General features: G+C 51.8%; 1 protein-coding gene across 2 annotated transcripts in view; it reads left to right on the top strand.

Moving 5' to 3' along the window:
- The window catches only part of IGSF3 (immunoglobulin superfamily member 3), a 93,932-nt gene extending 75,232 nt beyond the window's left edge, over positions 1-18,700 (top strand). For both annotated transcript variants that reach the window (XM_043575942.1, XM_043575941.1), the window contains 4 exons: positions 5,707-6,117; positions 9,510-9,917; positions 13,283-13,753; positions 15,525-18,700. In XM_043575942.1, coding sequence (XP_043431877.1) covers positions 5,707-6,117; positions 9,510-9,917; positions 13,283-13,753; positions 15,525-15,775 — 1,541 coding nt within the window. In that variant the 3' untranslated portion in view covers positions 15,776-18,700. The remainder of the gene's footprint in view (positions 1-5,706; positions 6,118-9,509; positions 9,918-13,282; positions 13,754-15,524) is intronic.
- The last annotated feature ends 2,336 nt before the right edge of the window (positions 18,701-21,036 follow it).

Genomic DNA, 21,036 nt, shown 5'->3' with positions numbered 1-21,036 from the left:
ACTGAGCCACCCAGGCGCCCCTAGGGGAGCCCCTTTTATACACAGAAGTATGGAGGGTCACCGTATGTGATGGTTAAAAGCACGGACACACCAGGCAGCCTGACTCTGAATCCTGGCTCTACCACTGGTCAGCAGTGTGCCCTTGGGCAAGTGTCTGTAACATTGGGACTAATAATACTTATTTCATAGGTCTGGTAGGGAGCAAGTAGTTAGCATTTCTGAAGTGCTTAGAGTAGTGCTCAGCATGTAGAGAGGATTATATACATTTGTTAAATAAGAACGTTCTAAACCGAGCAGTTAGGAGTTCCCATCATGCTCAGATCATATACTTCTTTTTATAACAATCTAGAACAGTCCCTTTACTACATGAAATTCCTAGACCATCTCACATTCCTACTCAACATAATCTTTAAAAATTGTCACAGTGCCCCAAATTGTGGAAAAAAGGATGAATTTTTTAGAGGGTGGTTCATAATAAAACGATGCGCTGTAACATGCTGTAACATGTAACGTGCTCAGGGTCGGCTACCCCGGGCAGAGGCACTGCGGCTCTGTCCCTGTGCACACCGGCCGGTGCAAGGGGCGTTGCTGTCCTGGACAGGGCGTCCGAAATCCTGAGCAACTCTTACAGCAGCACTGAACAGAGCAAAGGAAAACCCTTCCTTCATTTACCTGGCATATAGTAAAACCATGCCAAGAAAAAAAAAAAAAGTATTGTGGAGATAATAAAATGAAACGCATGTAGGTTCTAGGCTCAGGGACAGAGTTTTCACCCATATGAACGTCCTTTGAAAGTCACACGGGGGGGCGCCTGGGTGGTGCAGTCGGTTAAGCGTCCGACTTCAGCCAGGTCACGATCTCGCGGTCCGTGAGTTCGAGCCCCGCGTCAGGCTCTGGGCTGATGGCTCAGAGCCTGGAGCCTGTTTCCGATTCTGTGTCTCCCTCTCTCTCTGCCCCTCCCCCATTCATGCTCTGTCTCTCTCTGTCCCAAAAATAAATAAACGTTGAAAAAAAAAAAAAAAAAGTCACACGGGACACGAGGTAGAGTTTTGTTGCATAGAACCATCCCAGACGTGGCTTTACATCTGTCGCAGGCGCTCGTCCATTAAATGTGACTAGAGCCATTACCCAATCAATGTGACCAGGAAAGACCCGCCCACAGGTTTCCACGGCGTCCCTGGGGGCTGCCCTGTTGAAAACTGCTGTTGTGGGGCTATTGCTTGGCTGGGAGCAACACGCTCCCGTTTGCAGCTTAGGAAGCTCTCCCTGGCGGGGGCTGAGGCTGCAGGCAGGAAGGCTGGAATGCAGGCCAAGTGTGAGAGGTTGGACACAGATTCTAGGGGCTCAAATGGGGCCTGGCCACAGGGAGAAGAGGAGCAGGGGCTTAGGATGTAACTGCTTGACTGGCAGGTGCCTTTGCCATCTCCTTCTCTGAGAAAGGGTGGCACACACCCCCCCCATAGTTTTCTCTTCTTGGCTGACTTGGTTCTCGCAAGTTGACAAACGTCTGCTGTCCAGCCGCTGACCCCCCTAATGCCTAACATAAATGATCATTGTCACATGTCCTTAATAAAGCACAGCCTCTTCTCTCTCTCTCTCTCTCTCTCCCCCCCCCGCCCCCCGCCTCCCTCACGGCTTGTGTCTCCTTTCCTGCTACCACTGGCCTCTGCTCACCCCCTGCACAGAAGCTGCTGTCCCCTGGGTTTCCCGTGGCCACCTCACCACCACACCTGTGGCTTCTCTTGTGAGACTGCAGGTCGCTGGGCCTCCCCTGTGGCGTTTGTGATTCAGTGGTCTCAGTAGGTGCCCAGGTGATGCTACTGTGGGAAGGCCACGGATGCCCGCTGGGAGCCCCAGCGGGGGGGTGGGGGGTGGCATCGTCTGACACGCACTCCAGGCCCCTCGCTTCATCTGCCTGCCGCATTGATTGCTTGCCCTTCCCTGAAAGTGGTGCACAGAGAAGTTCTCACCTTCGCTCACCTGGGTGCCCTTTCTCCCCCCGTCCTGTGCCTGGGGAGCACCTACCTAGTCACTTGTTTTTCAGGGCTGAGCTCAGAGGTCACACGCTTTTTGAAATGTGCTGTCCCTCCCATCACAGTCAGGATTAAATGCCTTTCCTTTATATTCCGTACCTCCAAGACAAGATCCATCACATATTTATTTGGTCATCCTTTTATTAGTTTGTTTAGCAAATGCTTGGGCCACAGATCATTCAGTGCCCTTTAAATAATTCAGTAGGAAAGAAAAGGCCTTTAAAAAGTTAACCTCAGGGTGCCTGAGTGGCTTATTTGGTTGAGCATCTGACTCTTGATTTCGGCTCAGGTCATGATCTCATGATTGTGAGACTGAGTCCCGTGTCGGCCTCTGTGCTGAACATGGCACCTGCTTAAGATTCTCTCTCTCCCTCTTCCCCTCTCCCCTGCTCGCCTGCTTTCTCTGTCTCCCGCCGAAATAAAAACAAATTTTTTTTTGTAATTAACAGCTCTAGCTGGATGTAAGGAAATCCTTTACCAATGGAAGTTGTGTGTGCTGAGCACAGGTACAAAGCAGAATCCGCAGAATGGGTAGGTCGGCTGGTGCAGCGGGCCCCCTTCTGAGCTGGCTCCCTCCTTCCTCCTGATGCCTCCCACCTGTTACCACCCCGTCCTTGATGTAACGCAGCGTCCTCTTCTCAAACCCACAGCACACGATTCCATTTGAGGAGAGGCCTAGGAAGGAAAGCCTCCAGATGCAGAAAGATAGAGCCCCTCCCTCAAACAGGGCACAGCTCTCCCAGCTCTGGGAGCCTGAGGTGTCCCCGGAGGCGGCGTGTGTGATAGGGTGTGACTGGAGCCTGTGCCGGCAGGTGGGGAGGCAGGTGGGGACCTCGCCCCGAATCCTCTCTTCCTGCCGCTTCCTCCTGCTGACTCGCTGTTGGGGATTAACCTGGCCTTGGCCCCCAGCATCTTTCCTTTTTCACCTCTACGTTGTTGCCTCTCGAAATCCACTCACTCACAGGGCCATGTCCAGGATTTCTCAGGCTTTAAGGTGCACGCAAATCACCCAGGGATCTTGTTAAAGGCAGATTCTGAGCCAGTGGGCTGGGGAGCGCCGGGGGGTGTGCGGGGTGGGGGGGTCCCAGAGTCTGCATTTCTAACAAGTTCCCAGGTGACCCTGCTGCTTGCTGGTCCAGGGGAGCACTTCAGTAGCAAATGTGCCAGTCTGACCCGTTGTCCTGTTGAGCTTTGAACGTGGGACTGAACCCAGAGACCAAAAAGAAATGGGAAGAGCGAAAATGGATCGCGTGTTTGTGATCTAGCAGGCTCTGCGCTAAAGTCTTTCTATAGACCGTTGCGTTTAACCTGTACAGCACTCCTGTGAGGTGCTGTCATCATGCAGATGAAAATTCCTGTGGGCCTTGAGGGCCCCCAGGCCCCCCCCCGCCTCTGTGGAGGAGGGTGGTGTAGACAGACACACTGCCCAGGGCAGTACTGGACAGGACTCGGCGGATCTTCCTAATTAGTCGTGGGGGCTGCGGTCTCTGGGCTTCAGGGAAGGTCCTCCCTGCCCTTGAGATGCGGGAGGGAATTCAGAGCATAGAATAGGAGCTGACCCCTCGCCCACCTGTCAGGCATGCCCCACATTTCAAAAATGCCTCTCTTTCCAGCTTTTCAACACTTCACAATATTTTGACATGGGAAGGAGAGAAAGAAAAAAAAATGGCAATCCTTTGAAACATTTCTCTTCCTTGGATCCTTGCTCTGGGACCATGTGACCGAACTGAAGCTTAGTCATAGGATTCCAGTTTAACATATGCAGTTACTATAGCAATTGAGGTTTCCTTAGTAACACTTGCAAAAATAATCTGGCCCCAATTAATAATACATTTTAAAGCTCTTTCTACTCTGCACTGAACAGCCCAGTTTTCTTGGACAAGAACCAGATAATTCAGGTGGTATCATTTGTGCTGATGTAGATATCATTTGCATGCGGTGAATTGGGTTGGAAAGGAATGAAAAGGGAGCTGGGTGTTCTAAGTATTGCCGGAATCCGATCTGAAAAGTCGACTGGCAAGCTCGTGTGCATCCAGTTTGCTGAGCTTGGAAGCTGACTGGTAAACCCTGCCCAGGATTCCCGGCGTGCCCTGGAGGACTCTGTGTGTTTGAAGAAGGGAGAACGCGGGAGACTGGGCTCCAACAAAAGACGAAACCAGAAGGGTGGGCTGTGGGACCTGGGAGTCCTCTCGTGTTGGTGCGTTCTTGATGGCTTGAGAAGGTCTGTGGGGACGTGAGTTCAGCCAGCAGTCCTTTGTGAAGAGTGCCACCCGATTCACCACTGAGTTTCTTGTCCCTAGAGCGGCTTTTGCAGTAATGGCGTTGGGTATCAGATCCCGCCATCCGCAACGTTTGTCTGTGCGGGACCAGGGCATCCAAGTGACTGTCTGCGGCTTTCAGAAATTTGAGTTGGGGTGTGAAAAGGTGCTTGCACTGATAGCTCCCCAGGGGGAATTCAGAGTTACGTCTTCTTCCTTTTTTAAAACTTTTTCAGTACGGAGAGGATGGTCGGTAGCGGGAAAGCAGAGCCAAGTGTAATAAAGATGGAGTAGGTATGATCCCAGATTACCTACGTCAGATATTTGTCATTCGACCTTGGCTTCCTGCCACCTCAAAGGCGAGCATAGCCATTAATTAGCAGGTAGAGTGGCACTCCGGAGTCTGCCCTCCCTTCCGGAAGGACCCTGGAGGTGGCTCCGTTCTGTCCCATTGCTCGGCATTTTCTTCTTTGCCCTCTCCCTCTCTCTGCCCCCAGGAAGATCACCCCGGCAATCCCCGAACTACCTGCTACCATATTTCTCTCACATGCTCTCCCCCACATATCCCAGCAGACACTGATTGAGTGCTTTTCCATAGCCCAGGCGCTGTGCCAGGCTCTGGGGGTGCAGTGACGAGAACATCCCCTAGGCAGGACAGTGTTCTTCAGGGCATCCCTAGCACTTATTAGATTCAGGAGGGGCACACTCAAAATACTTGCAGACTGCAAGGGAAAACCTTGATCTCTACCCACAGGGCGCTCAGAGGCTAGGGTGGAAGAGAGACTAAGGAAAAACTTCCGGAAGATATGTAGAAGACGTGGTGCCAGGGCAGAGAGGGGCTGCTGGCCCAGTAGGATGGGAGGGAAAGAGGGGGCATGGAAGGACGAGGGCACAGAAGGATCGGGGGTGTGGAGGGAGATGGTGGAAGGACATAGGCAGAGAGGACAGCTGAGCAGAGACCAGAGCTCAAGGAGGAGGTGCAGGGGGCTGGGGAGGGGTGGGGGCGCTGGAAGGGTGAGTCACTGAGATGAGTGAGGGCAGTTGGGTAAGAGCCAAATCCTGGAGGGACTTTGTACTGTGAAAAGGAATTTTTTTTTTCCTTTATGAGCTCAAGCAGTTGGGAGCCAGCCATTGAACTTCCTAGGCAGGCAAATGATTGAAGTTTCAGCTAGGTCCCCTGGAGGCTGCGTGCAGGTGAGGGGAGCAGGGAGGAGACAGGTGGAGGGATGTTGGGGTAAAACCGGCTCCGTGCAGCCTCCCTCACACCGAGCCATGCTTCGAAGGAAGCCCGCCCGCGGCCGGCCCTCCCGGAACCGTGCAGGGCAAAACCAGGCTGGAGGCCGCACGTGAGGCTGGGGACGTTCCTGGGCGGGTGTGTGCAGTGATTGTGCTGAATCGCCCCCTTTCCGTTGCAGTGACAAAGCTGCAGGTGAGCAAGTCGAAGAGGACCCTCACTCTGGTGGAAAACAGGCCCATCCAGCTGAACTGCTCGGTTAAGTCTCAGACCAGCTCGAACTCCCACTTTGCGGTGCTCTGGTACGTGCATAAGCCCTCGGATGCCGACGGGAAGCTCATCCTGAAAACCACCCACAGCTCCGCCTTTGAGTACGGCACCTATGCCGAGGAGGAGGGCCTGAGGCCCCGGCTGCAGTTCGAGAGGCACGTGTCTGGGGGCTTGTTCAGCCTCACCGTGCAGAGGGCCGAGGTCAGTGACAGTGGCAGCTACTACTGCCACGTGGAGGAGTGGCTGCTGAGCCCCAACTATGCCTGGTACAAGCTGGCCGAGGAGGTTTCGGGGCGCACAGAAGTCACTGTGAAGCGGCCAGGTAAGACGAGGGCGCGGCCGGCATGGGGTTAGTACAGAGAGGCTTCCTGGGGGTGACGGGGCTCTGTGGGGTCCATACGGGGTGTGGGTGCAGGTGCAGAGACCTGCCTGGGGGTGATGGGGCTCTGTGGGGTCCACACGGGGTGTGGGTGCAGGTGCAGAGACCTGCCTGGGGGTGACGGGGTGCCGCAGGGTCCACGTGGGGTGTGGGTGCAGGTGCAGAGACCTGCCTGGGGGTGACGGGGTGCCGCAGGCTCCACGCGGGGTGTGGGTGCAGGTGCGGGGGCCGTCACCCTGGTGCACTGTGGGCTGCCCGCTTTGTCTGCAGTGAGAGTGTCCTGGTGCTGAGGGCAACCCCAGGAAAGCGTCCTTGACTCTGCTCTTACGGACAGCGTCTTCCTTACCAGGGAGAGGCCCAAGGGGCAGCTGTGCTGAGCAAGAGGTGGCAAGGGAGGGTCCCTGGCAGCTCCTGGGTCTTCTTTTGGGTTTGCAGGTCACACCCCGGAGCTCAGTCTGGCGCCAGCTCCATAGCCAGCTTCTGACCCAGAGGGCACTTTCTAGTCTCTGTCCTCTGCTTCCCCTTTCTTTCTTACTACCCATTTCAGGAACCCTCCCTGTCTGCAAAGCGATCTGCCCCTCTGCCTCCTCTCAGACTGTGGGTGCGGCCCTCATTCTGCTGCCTGACAAACTGGGCTGGCACCTGACCTCTGCTGGAATGCTTCCCGGGGTGGGGGGAGCTTTCTACATCTGCAGGCCTCATGGGTGGAAAACCCCCCTCCATGTAATTTCCCTCCAGGTTTAGGTCTGCCCCTGGAACAGCCCAGGATAACTTTGGGTCGTATCTTTTCACATGTGAAGGGTGCCCCGTCAGTCTCCCTTTCCCCTTGTTAAAGAGCTCTACGCCCCACCTGATGTAGCCTTAAGCTCCCTGTCCATCCCTCATATCTGCGTGGCCTGTGATTTGTTGTCGCTGCCTGTCCTTCCTGATGGGCGGGGGTGCTACCCTAAGTCCCATCTCCATGCATTCGTTTATATGCTGTCCTCTCTGCCTGGAACGCCCCTCTCCCACTGCCTCTCCCCTGTCTCTACCCCATCCCCAAGACTTCACTTGACATCACCTCCAGGAAGCCTTCCATGCTTTCTCCCATATCGCCAGAGGTTCCTTTTTCGTTATAAGATACCTAATGTAACAATTATTTGTTTGCAATTCTTTTCTACTCTAAGCACTTTGAGGACAGGGCTGTGTCTTTGTATTTTCAGCCACTGGCATGGTGCCGTTAATAAATATTGATTGAATAAGGAACAGATGGCTGCTTTCCTTGGACACCCAGGGCCTTTGTAGTTACTGTTCTCTTAGCCTGGAACAGGTTGACCATAGATCTTCATTTATCTCATTCTTCCTCAGAAAGGTGTTTCTAGCTCATTTTAACTAAAATAGCATCCTAGTCACTTTGTACCCCTTTCTCTGTCCCCTGCCTAGCACACACCCCCACCTGGCATTCTGTTTCTTTACTTATTCATATGTAAGGAATTATAAACTGCTTATTCGTATTTATACATATGGAAATTCACTCATCATGAAATATGTGTTATATATAGAAGTGTGCGTGTGCGTGTGCATGTGTGTGTGTGTGTGTGTGTATTTTTTACCTTTCTGTTCCCATGGCTTGTCTCCCAGGAAGCCTCAATAAACACTTGTTCAGACAGCACATAGGACCAGATGCAGAGGCCTGGACGTGGCCTGGCCCCCTCTTTTCCCTCTAGGTGTTGTATTGCTAAGACTGCCCCAGTGCAAATTGTCACCCCCCTCAGTGGCACTTTCGGGAACCCTTCTGCTGACGTATTGCAGAGGAAGCTCTGGTCTGCCTGGTCCCTCTTGGTATTTCCAGAGACCTCAGGCCAGTCCTTGGGACTTTTGAAAACTGGCATTTGTCATTTGGCCTACACAGGTTCTCTTAGGTTTCTGTTCTTCCTGTCTGTTTTCAGTTCTGGTCACTTTGTCTGGTGGGAGGACATGATCCCCCCGCCCACCAGATGTGTCATCCTTTCCCTTCACTTGTTTGTGCAGAAACTAAGAGAATCTTGGTGGATCCTAAATTTATTGAGGGACCCCCCCGTCTGAGACTACAGACCCACAGTGAGCTCACTGGGGCAGGAAGGATGTTTGTCAAAATCCGTGTAGGGAGAGCCATCTCTGGGGAATATTAACACCATAAACAGAAAACGCACAAGACCCTGATTAAAACAACACGTTCCTCCTTTTCAGTTGAGAGTTTTCGTTTCTTTTTTTTTTTTTTCCTTCCTCTGCTTCTCCTTTCTCTATACACCAGCCCTCTCCTTTTTTTTTTTTTTTTTTTTGCTGATGAGAAAGAATATGCTTCTAGAGCGTTTGGAAAACACAAAGAAGAAAATAATCTTTCAACCCAGGACAACTAGAGTTAACATCTTCACACACACACACACACACACACACACGTATATGTATATTCTGGGGAGACCAGTTATTTAAAACAGTTTTTCTGTTATTTTTAATTTTTGACCTTTTAATACCAAAGGGTATTGCCTTCCATTGTAAAATACTCGGGAAGTTTTGAAATGTAAAAAGTAAAACGTGACGGTGCGCGGCCCTCTCCCTCTTCAAATGTCACTCCAAAGGTCTCCTTCCCCAGGTGTTCCTGCAGTTCTGTAGCTGTTTGATCTCTCTGGTCCAGATAGACTCATTAGGACCTTTTATGAAATTACACGCCTGTCATCTGGGTGTACCATCATTAACGACACTTTTCTCTCTAGAGGAGGATCTGATGGGCTGAGCTGTCAAGTCACTGGTTCCATCCATATCGGCCTTTTCTTCACTAATGTCAGATCAGTTCTGTTCCCACCTCGAGAGGGAACCCGAGAAAGCAAGGACTGCGGTTCCTAAGGCCAACTCGGGGACATATTTAAACTGCTTCCTCTGTAGTTCTTTGGTGGTGGACAGTCTGGTGTATTCTAGCCATCCTGTGGTCAGTTTTTAAAATTTGCTCTGGGCTTGAAAGGGGGTCTCAGCACCCTGTCCCTTCGCAGCCACCCCTCTGGTCAGCTGTATGCTTATGGTCTGCTGTCACTGGGTGTGGAGGCATCCATAGCTCATGCTTGTCCTCCTCTGTGCATCTGAATCAACGAGATATAAATTGGGGGACAGCTGTTACCATGAAGTGCTGACGGTCTGGGCACTCGGACACGCGATCCAGGAACGCGTTATGTGTAGGGCGCTCCACCCGGAAGTGTTTCTGCTGATGGAGTGTGCCGCTGCCCTTTAGCACAGGGAGGGCAGCCGTCGGCCTGCGTTTGCAAAACGTGCATGCGAGCACCTGTTGTGCCTCGCTGCTAATGTGTCTTTCCTCCCCTTTCCAGACAGCCGCCTGAAGCTCAGCCAAGCGCAGGGGAATCTGTCGGTGCTGGAGACGCAGCAGGTGCAGCTGGAGTGTGTGGTGCTGAACCGCACCAGCGCTGCGTCCCAGCTCGTGGTCGAGTGGTTTGTGTGGAAGCCCAACCACCCGGAGCGGGAGACTGTGGCCCGCCTGAGCCGCGAGGCCACCTTCCACTATGGAGAGCAGGCGGCCAAAAACAACCTGAAGGGGCGGCTGCATCTGGAGAGTCCTTCGTCCGGCGTGTATCGGCTGTTCATCCAGAACGTGGCGGTGCAGGACAGTGGGACCTACAGCTGCCGCGTGGAGGAGTGGCTCCCCAGCCCCAGCGGCGTGTGGTATAAACGGGCAGAGGACACTGCCGGGCAGATGGCTGTTACTGTCATGCGGCCAGGTGAGGCTTCACATCCCCAGGCCCTCACTGCTTTGGGCGTTTCCCCTCGTGAGTGTCCTACTTTGTGCGCTGCGCAAAATACGTTGTTTGCGGTTAAACATAGGAGCATTTACATTTTGCGTTTATAATTGTCTCAGATTTTTTTTCCCCTAAGCAAATGGGAAATTGCACATCTGGCTTTGGCCTAAGGTGATCCTGTCTCTTCGCTAGAGTAACATTTTTCACTTGTTGCAGAACACAGAATATTTTCTCTTTAAAGAATACATTCAGATTCAGGAGGTGGTAGATATGCAAAAACTTTTGAAACAGTAGTCGTGCGGTTCAAAAAATTGGGCTTCTAGGTTTTCAGTGGAAAACAATGGATTCATGTGCTTTAAATAGAAAATGATGAAATTTAGTCTTTCACTTCCTAATAATTTTATTGGTGCCGACGACTGTTCTGACTGCGCTGTGTGGCTTTTCTTGTCCTTACCGTTGTTCCTAAAGTGGCTAAATGCACATAATTACTCGGTATAATGATCGTTACACATTTAAACCCATAATTAAAGCAGAGGTGAGCAGGATTCCTGTGTCCTCTGCAATATCACCTCCTCATTCAAGTCAGAGCGAAAAGTCAGTGCCTCCCCCCGCAGCGGACATGGGGCAGGAATGAACTTTGTGGCTGGGCCAGTGCGAACGCTCCGTCTTGCCCATTTTCTGAGCATCCCAGGGCCTCTGTTGGTGGTCTGGTGGGAGCATTCGTCATGTTTCCACACCTGCGTGGAGCGGCTGTCTGCCTTGGTGGGACACGGGGGCCTCGCAGCCGTGCTCACCCCATGCGTCATGGAACACACACTTCGAGAGTGAACGTGCCCTTTGTTACAGGAAAGGGCATTATCTCTCTGCTCTGTGTCTTGCTGAAGCTGGACAGGAAATCACCCCTGCCTGGGGTTACTCCTATTTGCCATGAGCTTATGTATTTTCTCTTTTCGCCTTGCTTAGAAACTGCCGCGTGTCTTCTTCCAAAGGTAAATTGGCAGAGACGTGGCATCTGAGTGTGCTCTTCTCCCCGGAGGCTCGCCCACTTGCACGTTGCCAAACCAGGGCTCCAGGTGGCCCAGGGGCAGACATTTCTGGACTGCCCACTGCATTGAAGCTTAACCTACAGGGGAGGGGGAGAAGCACCCTTCTTTCTTGTGGCTTACACCTGAAGCAGGAAAGAGTGCTAAAGTCTGCACAGGGAGATGGTTTGGCCTCTGGCAGAAGGGGACGGACACGGGCCACCACATTAGTGAGAGACATGCTACAGGGAGTGGGGGGAGGACATGGGAAAGTGGGCCTGTTTCATTCAAAACACTTGTATTGAGTCATCACTAAGCATGCGAAGGAGCCAGGAAATTTACATGAAAAGTTAAGCGCCGGGGCACCTGCGTGGCTCAGTCAGTTAGGCGCCTGACTCTTGGTTTCTGCTCAGGTCATGGTCTCATCGTTCTTGAGTTCAAACCCCTGTTCGTTGTGGAGCCTGCTTGGGATTCTCTCCCTCCCTCTGTCTCTCTCTGCTCCTCCCCCACTCAGGCTTGCTCTCTCTCTTTCAAAATAAATACATAAACTTAAAAAAAAAGTGAATGGTTACATTGTAAGCATTCAGACGAGAAGAAAGCAAAGGGAGAGTAGGTGGGGAAGAGGCCCTTCCGGGGTCTCTGCCATCTTGCCATTGCGTGGCATCACATTGGCCAGCCGCTGGGAGCTTTGGGACACCAGCTTGGTAGGCTCTGCAGGGCGAAGGTGCCCTAGGATGTGCCTTAATCTGTAGGATTCCTCTCTGATGGCTCGGGACACAGTCAGCCGTGATCTCTGGAAGGATAAACCGACGTGCAAGGGAGCAGGAGTCTCTATGATAGGGTATTCTCCACCCTGCCACGTTGCCTTCCAGCGTGTTCTCCCCCACCGGTGCTGGGCCAAGGCACTCTTCCCACCACCTGTACCCAGGTCGTGAGCTTTCAGGTGCCCGTGACGCACACCAAGATTCTGGATGGGGGTGTACGGGGGCTTGGCAGAGCCCCACAAAGGTGGGGGCGCCCAGCTTTGTGTTCACCTGTGAGCGACATGAAGCCAATTCATTGAAAGCCCAGGACAGTACCTGGGAAGTGGTCCTATTTGGTCTTTATCCAAGCAGAATCCGATTTGGTATCTCTGCTTTTGTGGCTGTTATGTTGGCATGTTTTGCGAGCATTTCATCAACAGGGCCAAACAGGCCATTTAGGAGGGAGGGAACGGATTATTTGTTGAGTACCTATCCCGTGAGCCAAACAAAGGCAGGGGGGAGGCAGCAAAATGAAGATAGAGATTATAGCTGCCCGGTGGTGTCTGTGAGGTCTGACTCACCTGCTTGGGTAACCTCTCCACGGCTGTTTTGTGTCTCCAATCTCTGTCGGGAAGATGCTGTCCAGGACATCCTTCTGGGGTCTGTGCTCAAGGTGAGGGGCACTTTCGGGTCTGTTGTCTATGGCTGGGCTTCAGTCCTTGGAGAATACTTACCTCCTCGGTTCCCTGGGGCATAGGTAACCATCTACATGCACACAGTTTAAACTCCAGAACTGCTGAAGGGTGAATTCCTTGTCCAGGGTTGCCATAACAAATTGGTGTAAGCTCCGTAGCTTAAAACAACAAAAATTTATTGTCTGATGGTTCTGGAGGCTAGTGGTCTAGAAGCAAATTATCAGCAGGGCCAGGCTTCCCCCGCTGAAGTTTCTAGGGAAGAATCCTTCCTTGCCTCTTCCAGCTTCTCTGTGGTCCCAAGTATTCCCTGGCTTGTGGCTGCATTGCCCCAGTTCACAGGGCCTTCTCTCTGTGTGGCCTCTTCTCTTCTCATCAGGACACTGGTCGTTGCATGTAGTGCCCACCCTAAATCCAGTAGGAGTTCATCACACCTGCAAAGACTTTATTTCCAAATAAGGTCACATTCTGAAGTTCCAGATAGGCATGAATCTTGGGGTTGGGGGGACCCTTCAGCCACTGCAAGAGGTTACAGTGAAAGTAAGTGTCCCTTCCTCCCCGGATTCCCATGAGCAGCCGTGTTACCACCTCTTGTGAGTTCTTCCACAGATATTTTGTGTAAATGTAACCAAATCCACGTGTCTGAACAAAACACATTTTCTTCTGCATACAGTGGCACACAGGGTGCACAGCTCTCCTGTAGTCTAGCCATCTTCCTTGGGCCCTTCCTCATCTCTGCCACGTACTACTGCCTTACTCCTTCCAGTAGTAGATGTGTATTGTATGTTACTGTGTTACTAGAGTGTATTTGGTGATGGACACACGGGTTGTTTTGAGCAGAGAAACTAAAACAGCCTCTTCCTCCTTTTTTTGCCCCTCACCTCCCCCAGACGCCGCCCTGCAGGTGGACACGGTGGTCCCCAATGCCACGGTGTCCGAGAAGGCAGCTTTCCAGCTGGACTGTAGCATCGTTTCTCGATCAAGTCAGGACTCCCGCTTTGCCGTGGCCTGGTACTCTCTGAGGACTAAAGCTGGAGGGGAAAGGGGAGGCCCTGGCCTGGGAGAACAGGAGGAGGAGGAGGGGGACGAGGAGGAAGAAGAGGACCTCACAGAGCGGACGGCCCTGCTGAGCGTGGGCCCGGATGCTGTCTTTGGCCCAGAAGGCAGCCCGTGGGAGGGCCGGCTTCGCTTCCAGAGGCTCTCCCCCTTGCTCTACCGGCTCACCGTGCTGCAGGCCAGCCCCCGGGACACGGGGAACTACTCGTGCCGCGTGGAGGAGTGGTTGCCCGGCCCCCAGAAGGAATGGTACCGGCTGACGGAGGAGGAGTCGGCCCCCATCGGCATCCGTGTTCTGGACACAAGTGAGTTTTCCCAGGTTACAGGGGAAGGAGGTCCCTGCTGGTTCCAACTGTTGATTCCAGCGGTCTAGAAGAATGAAATCAGAGCTCGATTATGGCTCAGTAAGTGGTTTTCCCACCTGTCCCAGGCATTTCGGCTTTGAAACACCAGTTCTTGGAATTGACCCTTGACTGCCCCACGTGGGTAGGAATTAAAGTGATCACAAGCCTGATGTCCCACCAGATTCTATTTTAGTGAGAGCTCATCGTCCAAGTATATTGGTAGGTGTTACTGGTGGCTCCATAGCCAGCCTGGTCCCTCTTTAGCCAGTTACCGTGTTTCAGACTCATAAGAAGGGAGAAAAACAACAACAAACAAACAATGAAGCCTGAGTACGGTCTGTGTTCTTGGCTCATGTGTATTTTGGAGGGTGATTTCGAGGTTTAGGGGGGATGTCGCATGGTTGGGAGAACCAACTAGTAGAAGGGCAGTGGGTGATGCCACAGGGCATCTGGGAAGGGCTTAGCGGCGGCCCTGCTCCCTTGGTCCAGGACTCGGACTTCTCACCCGATCAAGGAACTCCATGGACAGAGACCAGAGGAAATAATGGCTGTGCTGAATAATTTGTTCTAACAGGGCACTCTTACAGTTGCCTTTTGTCAGAGCGTGGGACATGGCAGACTGAAGGCGGTGTTTGTTACAGTAGAATTAGCCTGGAACGCAGAAAGACAGAATCTGCTAGAAACTGTAACTTCGTTTCCGTTTCAGCCAATGCATTTTACTAGGTAATTCTGACTTGAATGTTTGAGCTTTGTCAGCTTTTTCTTTTCTCTGACTACCTCCTGTTGATTAGATGGAACCATATGAAATTGAGGTTTTGTAAGTGAAAAGTGGGTGGAGCGGGGAACTATCAGCGATTTCATGTACTGTGGAAATCTAATAAGCATGTGCTGAGTTTTCTTCATAATACTGATGACAACAGCTGTGCAGTAGAAAAGAATGCAGAGAAAAGCCTAAATGAGACTCAGACCCCTGACAAACTAGTGCATGACCCAAAAGGACAAGGGAAGGTGTTTAGACCTGTCTGCCCACCGTGGATGCCCCTATTTATTACGTTTCATAGAACGTGGTGGTCAGCCAGCAGCCTTATTTTCTAGGGAAAAGGGCAGGTTACCAGGGGCTGGGCCCCTGCTGAGGCCTTGTGGGTCTGGGAAGAGGGGGGGCCAGTTTCATCCTCTTCCATATCCAGAATGAATTCTGTAGCCACAGACACACTTTTGGACACTTGTAAATGGTCCATAATGGCATTTCAGTTGATAATGTTAACCACTGCTATGGTTACTCAAGTAACCATCGTCTCTGGTAAAACTGCTCTGAGAAGCTGGCGGAGAGAGAATGTGTCACTTCCTAGAGAAACCCACTTGGAGCAGAGCTCGGTGCCAAGGGACATGGGAAATACCACTGGGCAGGAGGTGCGGACTCGGTGCAGTCAGCATCTTCTTGTAGGGGCAGCTGGGTTCACGGTCAATAAACTACATTTTCTTATATGACTTTCCAAGCCGCAGTCCTGGCTCCCGGTGGGAAATGGGGGTACCGCTTTGAATGAACTTCCAGCTGTGAGTGGAAGGAGGCGCCGCTGTGAGAACCCGGCCAGGAGGGTGGTCCCCCCACCCCTGGCAGCGGCAAGGGAAGGACAGGGTGGGCGCGGGGGTTGCGGGTGGGCTGGGCCAGGTCTTGAGGCGCAGAGGCCGGCGGTCCAGGCTCCCCGCCCTCACTGTCCTGTCTCTGTTTCAGGTTCCACCCTGCAGTCCATCATCTGCTCCAACGACGCACTCTTCTACTTTGTCTTCTTCTACCCCTTCCCCATCTTCGGCATCCTCATCATCACCATCCTGCTGGTGCGCTTCAAGAGCCGTAACTCCAGCAAGAGCTCCGACGGGAAGAATGGGGTGCCCCTGTTGTGGATCAAAGAACCACACCTCAACTACTCCCCCACATGCCTGGAGCCCCCTGTGCTCAGTATCCACCCAGGAGCCATAGACTAAGGGGACCGCAGCGGCCCTCAGCCGCGGAGGAGCTGACAGTCTCCCTTCCTGCCTCTTGCTCTGTGATCGGACGGCGCGCGCAGACGGCGCTGCAACTCTTGGAGTGCTCTCCTGGCAGCCAACAGTCAGACTTGAGCAACGTTCCAAGTCCCGGATCCGGCACAGAGACAGACCGCCTCTAGGTGGCAGTCGTGGTCGGTTAGCTGTTTTGGAGCAGATGTCCTTATCCTGCAGAATTAGGCTTCTTGTTTTTGTTTTTGGTAATGTAGTGAGTAGCTCCAGATGCCACATCTACTCACTGATTTATATCGTATTCTCAGATAGATGTTACAGGGGTTCTTATTCTTTGTAAGGGACTCTTTTTAAATCCCTCCGGTTTACCCTTTTTGGGTTCCGTAACGTTGCGGACGAATTTCCCATAACATACCGCCGATGGCCAAAGGGAGGACGGACTTTTTGGTGCAAAGGAATCTCTTCCAGGACTCTTTGTTTTTGCATACTTGAAAATACTACTCACGGATCAGAAACATGCCCAAACGTTTTTTACTTTCTTAACGAGACTTGAAAATTATGTGTCATGCGGGCCCAATTTGTATCTTATCTTTTCCCTCAGCTGGAGTTGTTGGAACCACTTTGTAGTCAAGATGAAAGCATTGAATTTTGCTTCAAAGAACTGTGTACGTACGGGAGGAATCCTGCATAACCCCATTAGAGTAGACGATGCCCGACCGGACTGTCAGGGAAGCAAAAGTAGGCTTCGTTCCAACCTTGCCAAAAAATTACGTATTAAAAAAAAAAACAAAAAAAAAAACCACAACTTTGTTGGAGAACAAGTCGAAAGCCCCAAACAGCACACGCTTTGCTGGCTAACCTGGACAGAAGGCTGCATTTAGCAGCCACTGACTTTCAGATTGATCAAAGCCAGTGATTAGAGAAGGAAGGAAACAAGGCTAGTTGTTGGCTTGATCTGTTTCGCAGGAGCGGCCTCGGACTGGTAACTGTGCGCGGGTGGGCTTCTATTTTAAGGTGCTTTGCCACACTCTTAAAGGAAAGTGGCCAGTGGGCCTGAAAAGGGGGCCGTGCTGAACCGAACACACAGGGCCCGAGCACCCACCGTATGCACCCTACACCGGAGGGCACGGGGCCCGGCAGACCGCTGAGTTCCTCCAGGAGTCGGTGGTGGGAGGGCGGTGGTTTCCAGAGCCTGGAAGTTGGAGACCAGGGGAGAGATCACCACCACCCTGGAGATACGAAGACTAGGTTTTTCTTCTTCCTTCCAACTAGATTTCCCTCCAAGGTAACGGTGTCTTCCTCATTCACCATTTCTCTCTCCATGTGTCTCACTGCCGTAAGAGTATCTGCCTAGGAGAGGTCCAGACACAGCCCGTCTGTAACCCTTGCAGACCACCTATTCTCGGCTTAGAGTCACCTCATGCCGGTGTAGGGTTTTGCCCTTCCCCTTCTTAGATCTTGTTTGTGGTCTTAGGTGATTTGGTTGTTCACGGTTACGGTGGCTTTTTATTCGAATGCCCATTAGAGCCCAACAAGGCCCCAGTCGCCCTGTTCATTCACACTATGGAGCAGGGTGCTTAGCACCCGCACACCCCCCCCCCCCCCGCTCCTGTGCCCTTTTGCTCACCCCAGGGGAGAAGCGTGCCCTGACTTTCCTATATTTTGCTGGCCAAGAGCGCCATCCCCTTTCCTCCGGGAACTTGCATCTTGAACCCCAAGGGTACACCCTGCTTAGAAAAAGCCACCGGAGATTCCGGAGCGAAGTCTGAGCAGAGGGATTGTTGTCTGTCCTGAGACGCAACAGACTCCACGGGAGGCCGTGCGGGTGCCCATCCGCATCGGGGTCTTTGGGTGCACAGGTGGTGGCCTGGGTTTTCACCAGACGCCTTGCTGTGCCGCAGCCCAGGGGAAGCAAGGTAACGGACAGGCTTATGTTGTAGACCGGTCTCCTCTTCCTCCCCGCACACCAGTACTGTCCTCTGAGACTCTGTGTAGGCACCACACCTTAATCCCTAACACGCTCATTTCCATGTATTATGTATGCTGCAGCAACGCTTTGGGGCTACAGTCAGGCTCAGGGGTGGGGGAAGGAGGCAGTCCTTTGCCCCATTTCTTCATTACAGGCACGTGGGCTTTCTGTGGGAAATCGGCCCCTGCCTTGTAGCCTGAGTGCTTGAGGGAAGATGCCCGGCTTTCCTCTGTGTGAAGGGAAAGATGCCGGAGGGCTGGGACTGGCTGTGTAACTACTAAGAGCCCAGCTTGCCCACAGGTATAGAAAAGTAGGTGATGCACGCAATTAAAGATGTGGAGCGGTTACAGGAAATTTGAAAGGAAGAAAAGAAACCGAAGCCAGTATTTTAGTAATTTTTTTTCCCCCGTGTGTATTTTCTGTTGGGCTGGGGGATACCATCAAAGGGTGAGCTTTTCAGCTTTCTGTGAAGATCCCCAGGACCTTGTTTGGCCATTTCTATGGAAATGTGGTGTCAGATGAGCGGTAATGGTGCCCTCCAGTGGCTGGGAGACCTCATTGCACATGGCCTGCCGGAGCTCGGGGCATTGGACCAGAAGAGGAAAAATTGCCAACTGGTTCTCTGGACGTATTTACCTACGCTACAATGTTGCATTAATGAAAAACTACACTGTGCTAGGCCCATTCCGGACACGGATACGACCCGCACCCTCTTTCATCAGGGTGTTTCTGTAGCAGGTTTTCATATTCTTTTCAAACAATGGTTTCTCTGCGTTTATTGTTGAAAAAAACAGGTGGGGTAAGAAAACTACCCATGCATGATGTAGAGAGCTGTTGATTTGTTTTTGTTTGTTTGTTTTTTTAAAGGAAAACTATTTGTAAAATGTTGCACTAAAATGTTTTATATACACTTCAGAGACCTGTAGTAAATTATGTTGAAAATATGGCTGTTTACAGTTACTGGAGTACACGGTCCTTCTTTCTCCCACCCCTCCCACCCCTTAACAGCCTCTCTTGCTCTGTGACACTGTGCCCTGGGGGTCTGGAGTTCTGCTCCTGACTTTGGCCTGCTGGGCTCCAGGGTCAAGAATTGCAGCCTTTACCACCACATCCTGCCCCACAGCCTAAAGCGTGCCTTTGTACAAACGATGACTTAAAAAAAAACAAAAAAAAACAAAAAAAAACAAAAAAAAACAACGCTTTCTCGACACTTGACTGTCATCTGCTGAGAACGTATCGTAAAAGGCTACACGGCCTCTAGTTCTGTGCGACACACAACACACCCGGAGTCCCCAGAGGCGGGTTCGGAATGGAACTTGTGAGCCTAGCTTTCCTTCTTAGCGGGGTGGGACAGGATGGGGTGGGAGGAAACTGGTGGAGAAGGAGAGAAGGAACAGCAGGAACAGAGGCGGAGGGCCTCTGCAGCAAGACCACACCATCTCTCCCAAACGATGTGCTGCTGTCCTGACCCGGGAAATCGTCAGCAACCATTTTCCAGGATGGAGGACAGAGCGGCACCAGCATACCAGCCTCTGTGCCCTGCACACCTGGAATGCTGGGATGTTTGTGGGGCCGGGGGTGGGGGTGGGGGGGGAACGTTCAGCCCTTCTGCAAAGTGAGAATGACAGAATGATTAAAGCCACAGCAGCCATACAGCATTAGGCAGAACCCATCTGTAATTCTTTAAATGGCACAGAATATGCAAAAGCAACTAGAGGGACGGTAAAAAGCAGAGGGAGGCGCTTCCTTTTCTTTTTCTTCTTTTTAAAAATCAGACCTTTCAGAGGCTTTAATGTGTGTTTCCCCCAGCTCCGCAGCCCTATCTGCAGCATCCTTATCAACTTCTTGCAGCTGCTGGCCTGGCTAGGACTTGAAATGTGATTGTTTATCCCTTGGGTATCCAGGATGGCTCCATGTTAAGCCTTGCATATTACTTTTGCCTCATTTTTTCCCCAAATGCTCTCTTTCTGCCAGGGAACATTTTAAAAAGGGAAGAAGACTGCCCCTCTATGCCTTGGGTGCAAATCTGCCCAGTGTTTATGTAAGTGAAGTGAACGGACACTTCTGAAGCAAGAGGCAGAGACAATTTCCATGTATGTGGGATTAGGGGTAGTGTTGTACTCAGTGCATTCTGGAATGTCTAAGCTTCCTTGGGGGTGGGGGGGTGGGGGTAGTTACAGGGTTGGCCAGAACTAGAGCCAGGGTACCAGAGAGGGACATGCTTGGAAGAGCAGCCACCCCATGCCACATGAACAGGCTGAAATGAGGCCCCCTTTCTTACCCCTAGTTCATGATTATCTACACTGACAAGCTGATAAAACTGGACCTCTCAATACTGGCCACGGGACGAAAAATATATTCACTCTCCTTTTGATGGCGAGTCCTCAGTATATGAATAGAGCCTTTTTGGCTTGTTGCGTAATTCAGGTCCACCTTTCTGAGCCACTTTTGATTCATGAAGTCAGTTAGGCCATGCATATAAGCTCTTCTAAAAATGCTTGACAGAAGCACAGCATTTCTCTTAATAAAAGACCTGACACTGATTGTCAGTCTTGGTCACAGGAGCATCCAGTCAAAGAAGACCCAAAGAATCCTATCTCAGCCAAAGCCTGGAGACCATGACCTGAAGCATGCTTCCCAGCCCCAGGTGACTGGGCAGTCCTTTCCTCTGCCCTGCTCTTGAGAGGGTTGGCGGCTCCTGCTGGCCAGTCCCAGCAACGGCACAGCTGCCTATCCCAAAGTTGCACCCGCTCTCCTGCCAAAGGGAGAGAGTGGCAATTTGGATTTCGCGTTAGTTGGACTCCCAGTCCTGCCCTTACTGTGTGTCCTTGGACGAGTCGTTTACCTTCTCTGAGCCTCCGTTTCCTCCTCTGTGAAACTAGGGACAGCAAGAAGATAAAATTATTTCAGGTAATGCACTTAACTAACACAGGGCCTGGCTTAGTGCTCAGCAGATGTTTGCTAGGATCACTTCTTGGTTCAAAAACTCTCAGGGGCTCTCCAGTGTCTAAAAGTTTGACCCTATCCTAACTTTCCCGGTTGGTCTGAGTTCCTACCAGCCAGGGGGAGAGCAGAAACTTGATTTCCTCATGTTTTGTGCTGTTTGCTGCCCCTGCCTCTCATTCCCAGTATCTACAAATAGTAGGGGGTGTCTTAAGCTAGCATGCTTCTTGGTACGTGACATTGGTCCCAGAAACTTCACCGATAGAGATAGCTTTTAAGATGTTATGGCTGATTTAAGAACTAAGGAATTCTTACGGTTCAAGTGTTTTGAGTGGTT

This window comes from Prionailurus bengalensis, chromosome C1 (assembly GCF_016509475.1).
Source record: "Prionailurus bengalensis isolate Pbe53 chromosome C1, Fcat_Pben_1.1_paternal_pri, whole genome shotgun sequence".
Taxonomy (NCBI): domain Eukaryota; kingdom Metazoa; phylum Chordata; class Mammalia; order Carnivora; family Felidae; genus Prionailurus; species Prionailurus bengalensis.
The sequence above is the reverse complement of the archived record's forward strand: the minus strand, read 5'-3'. Positions and strand labels throughout refer to the sequence as shown.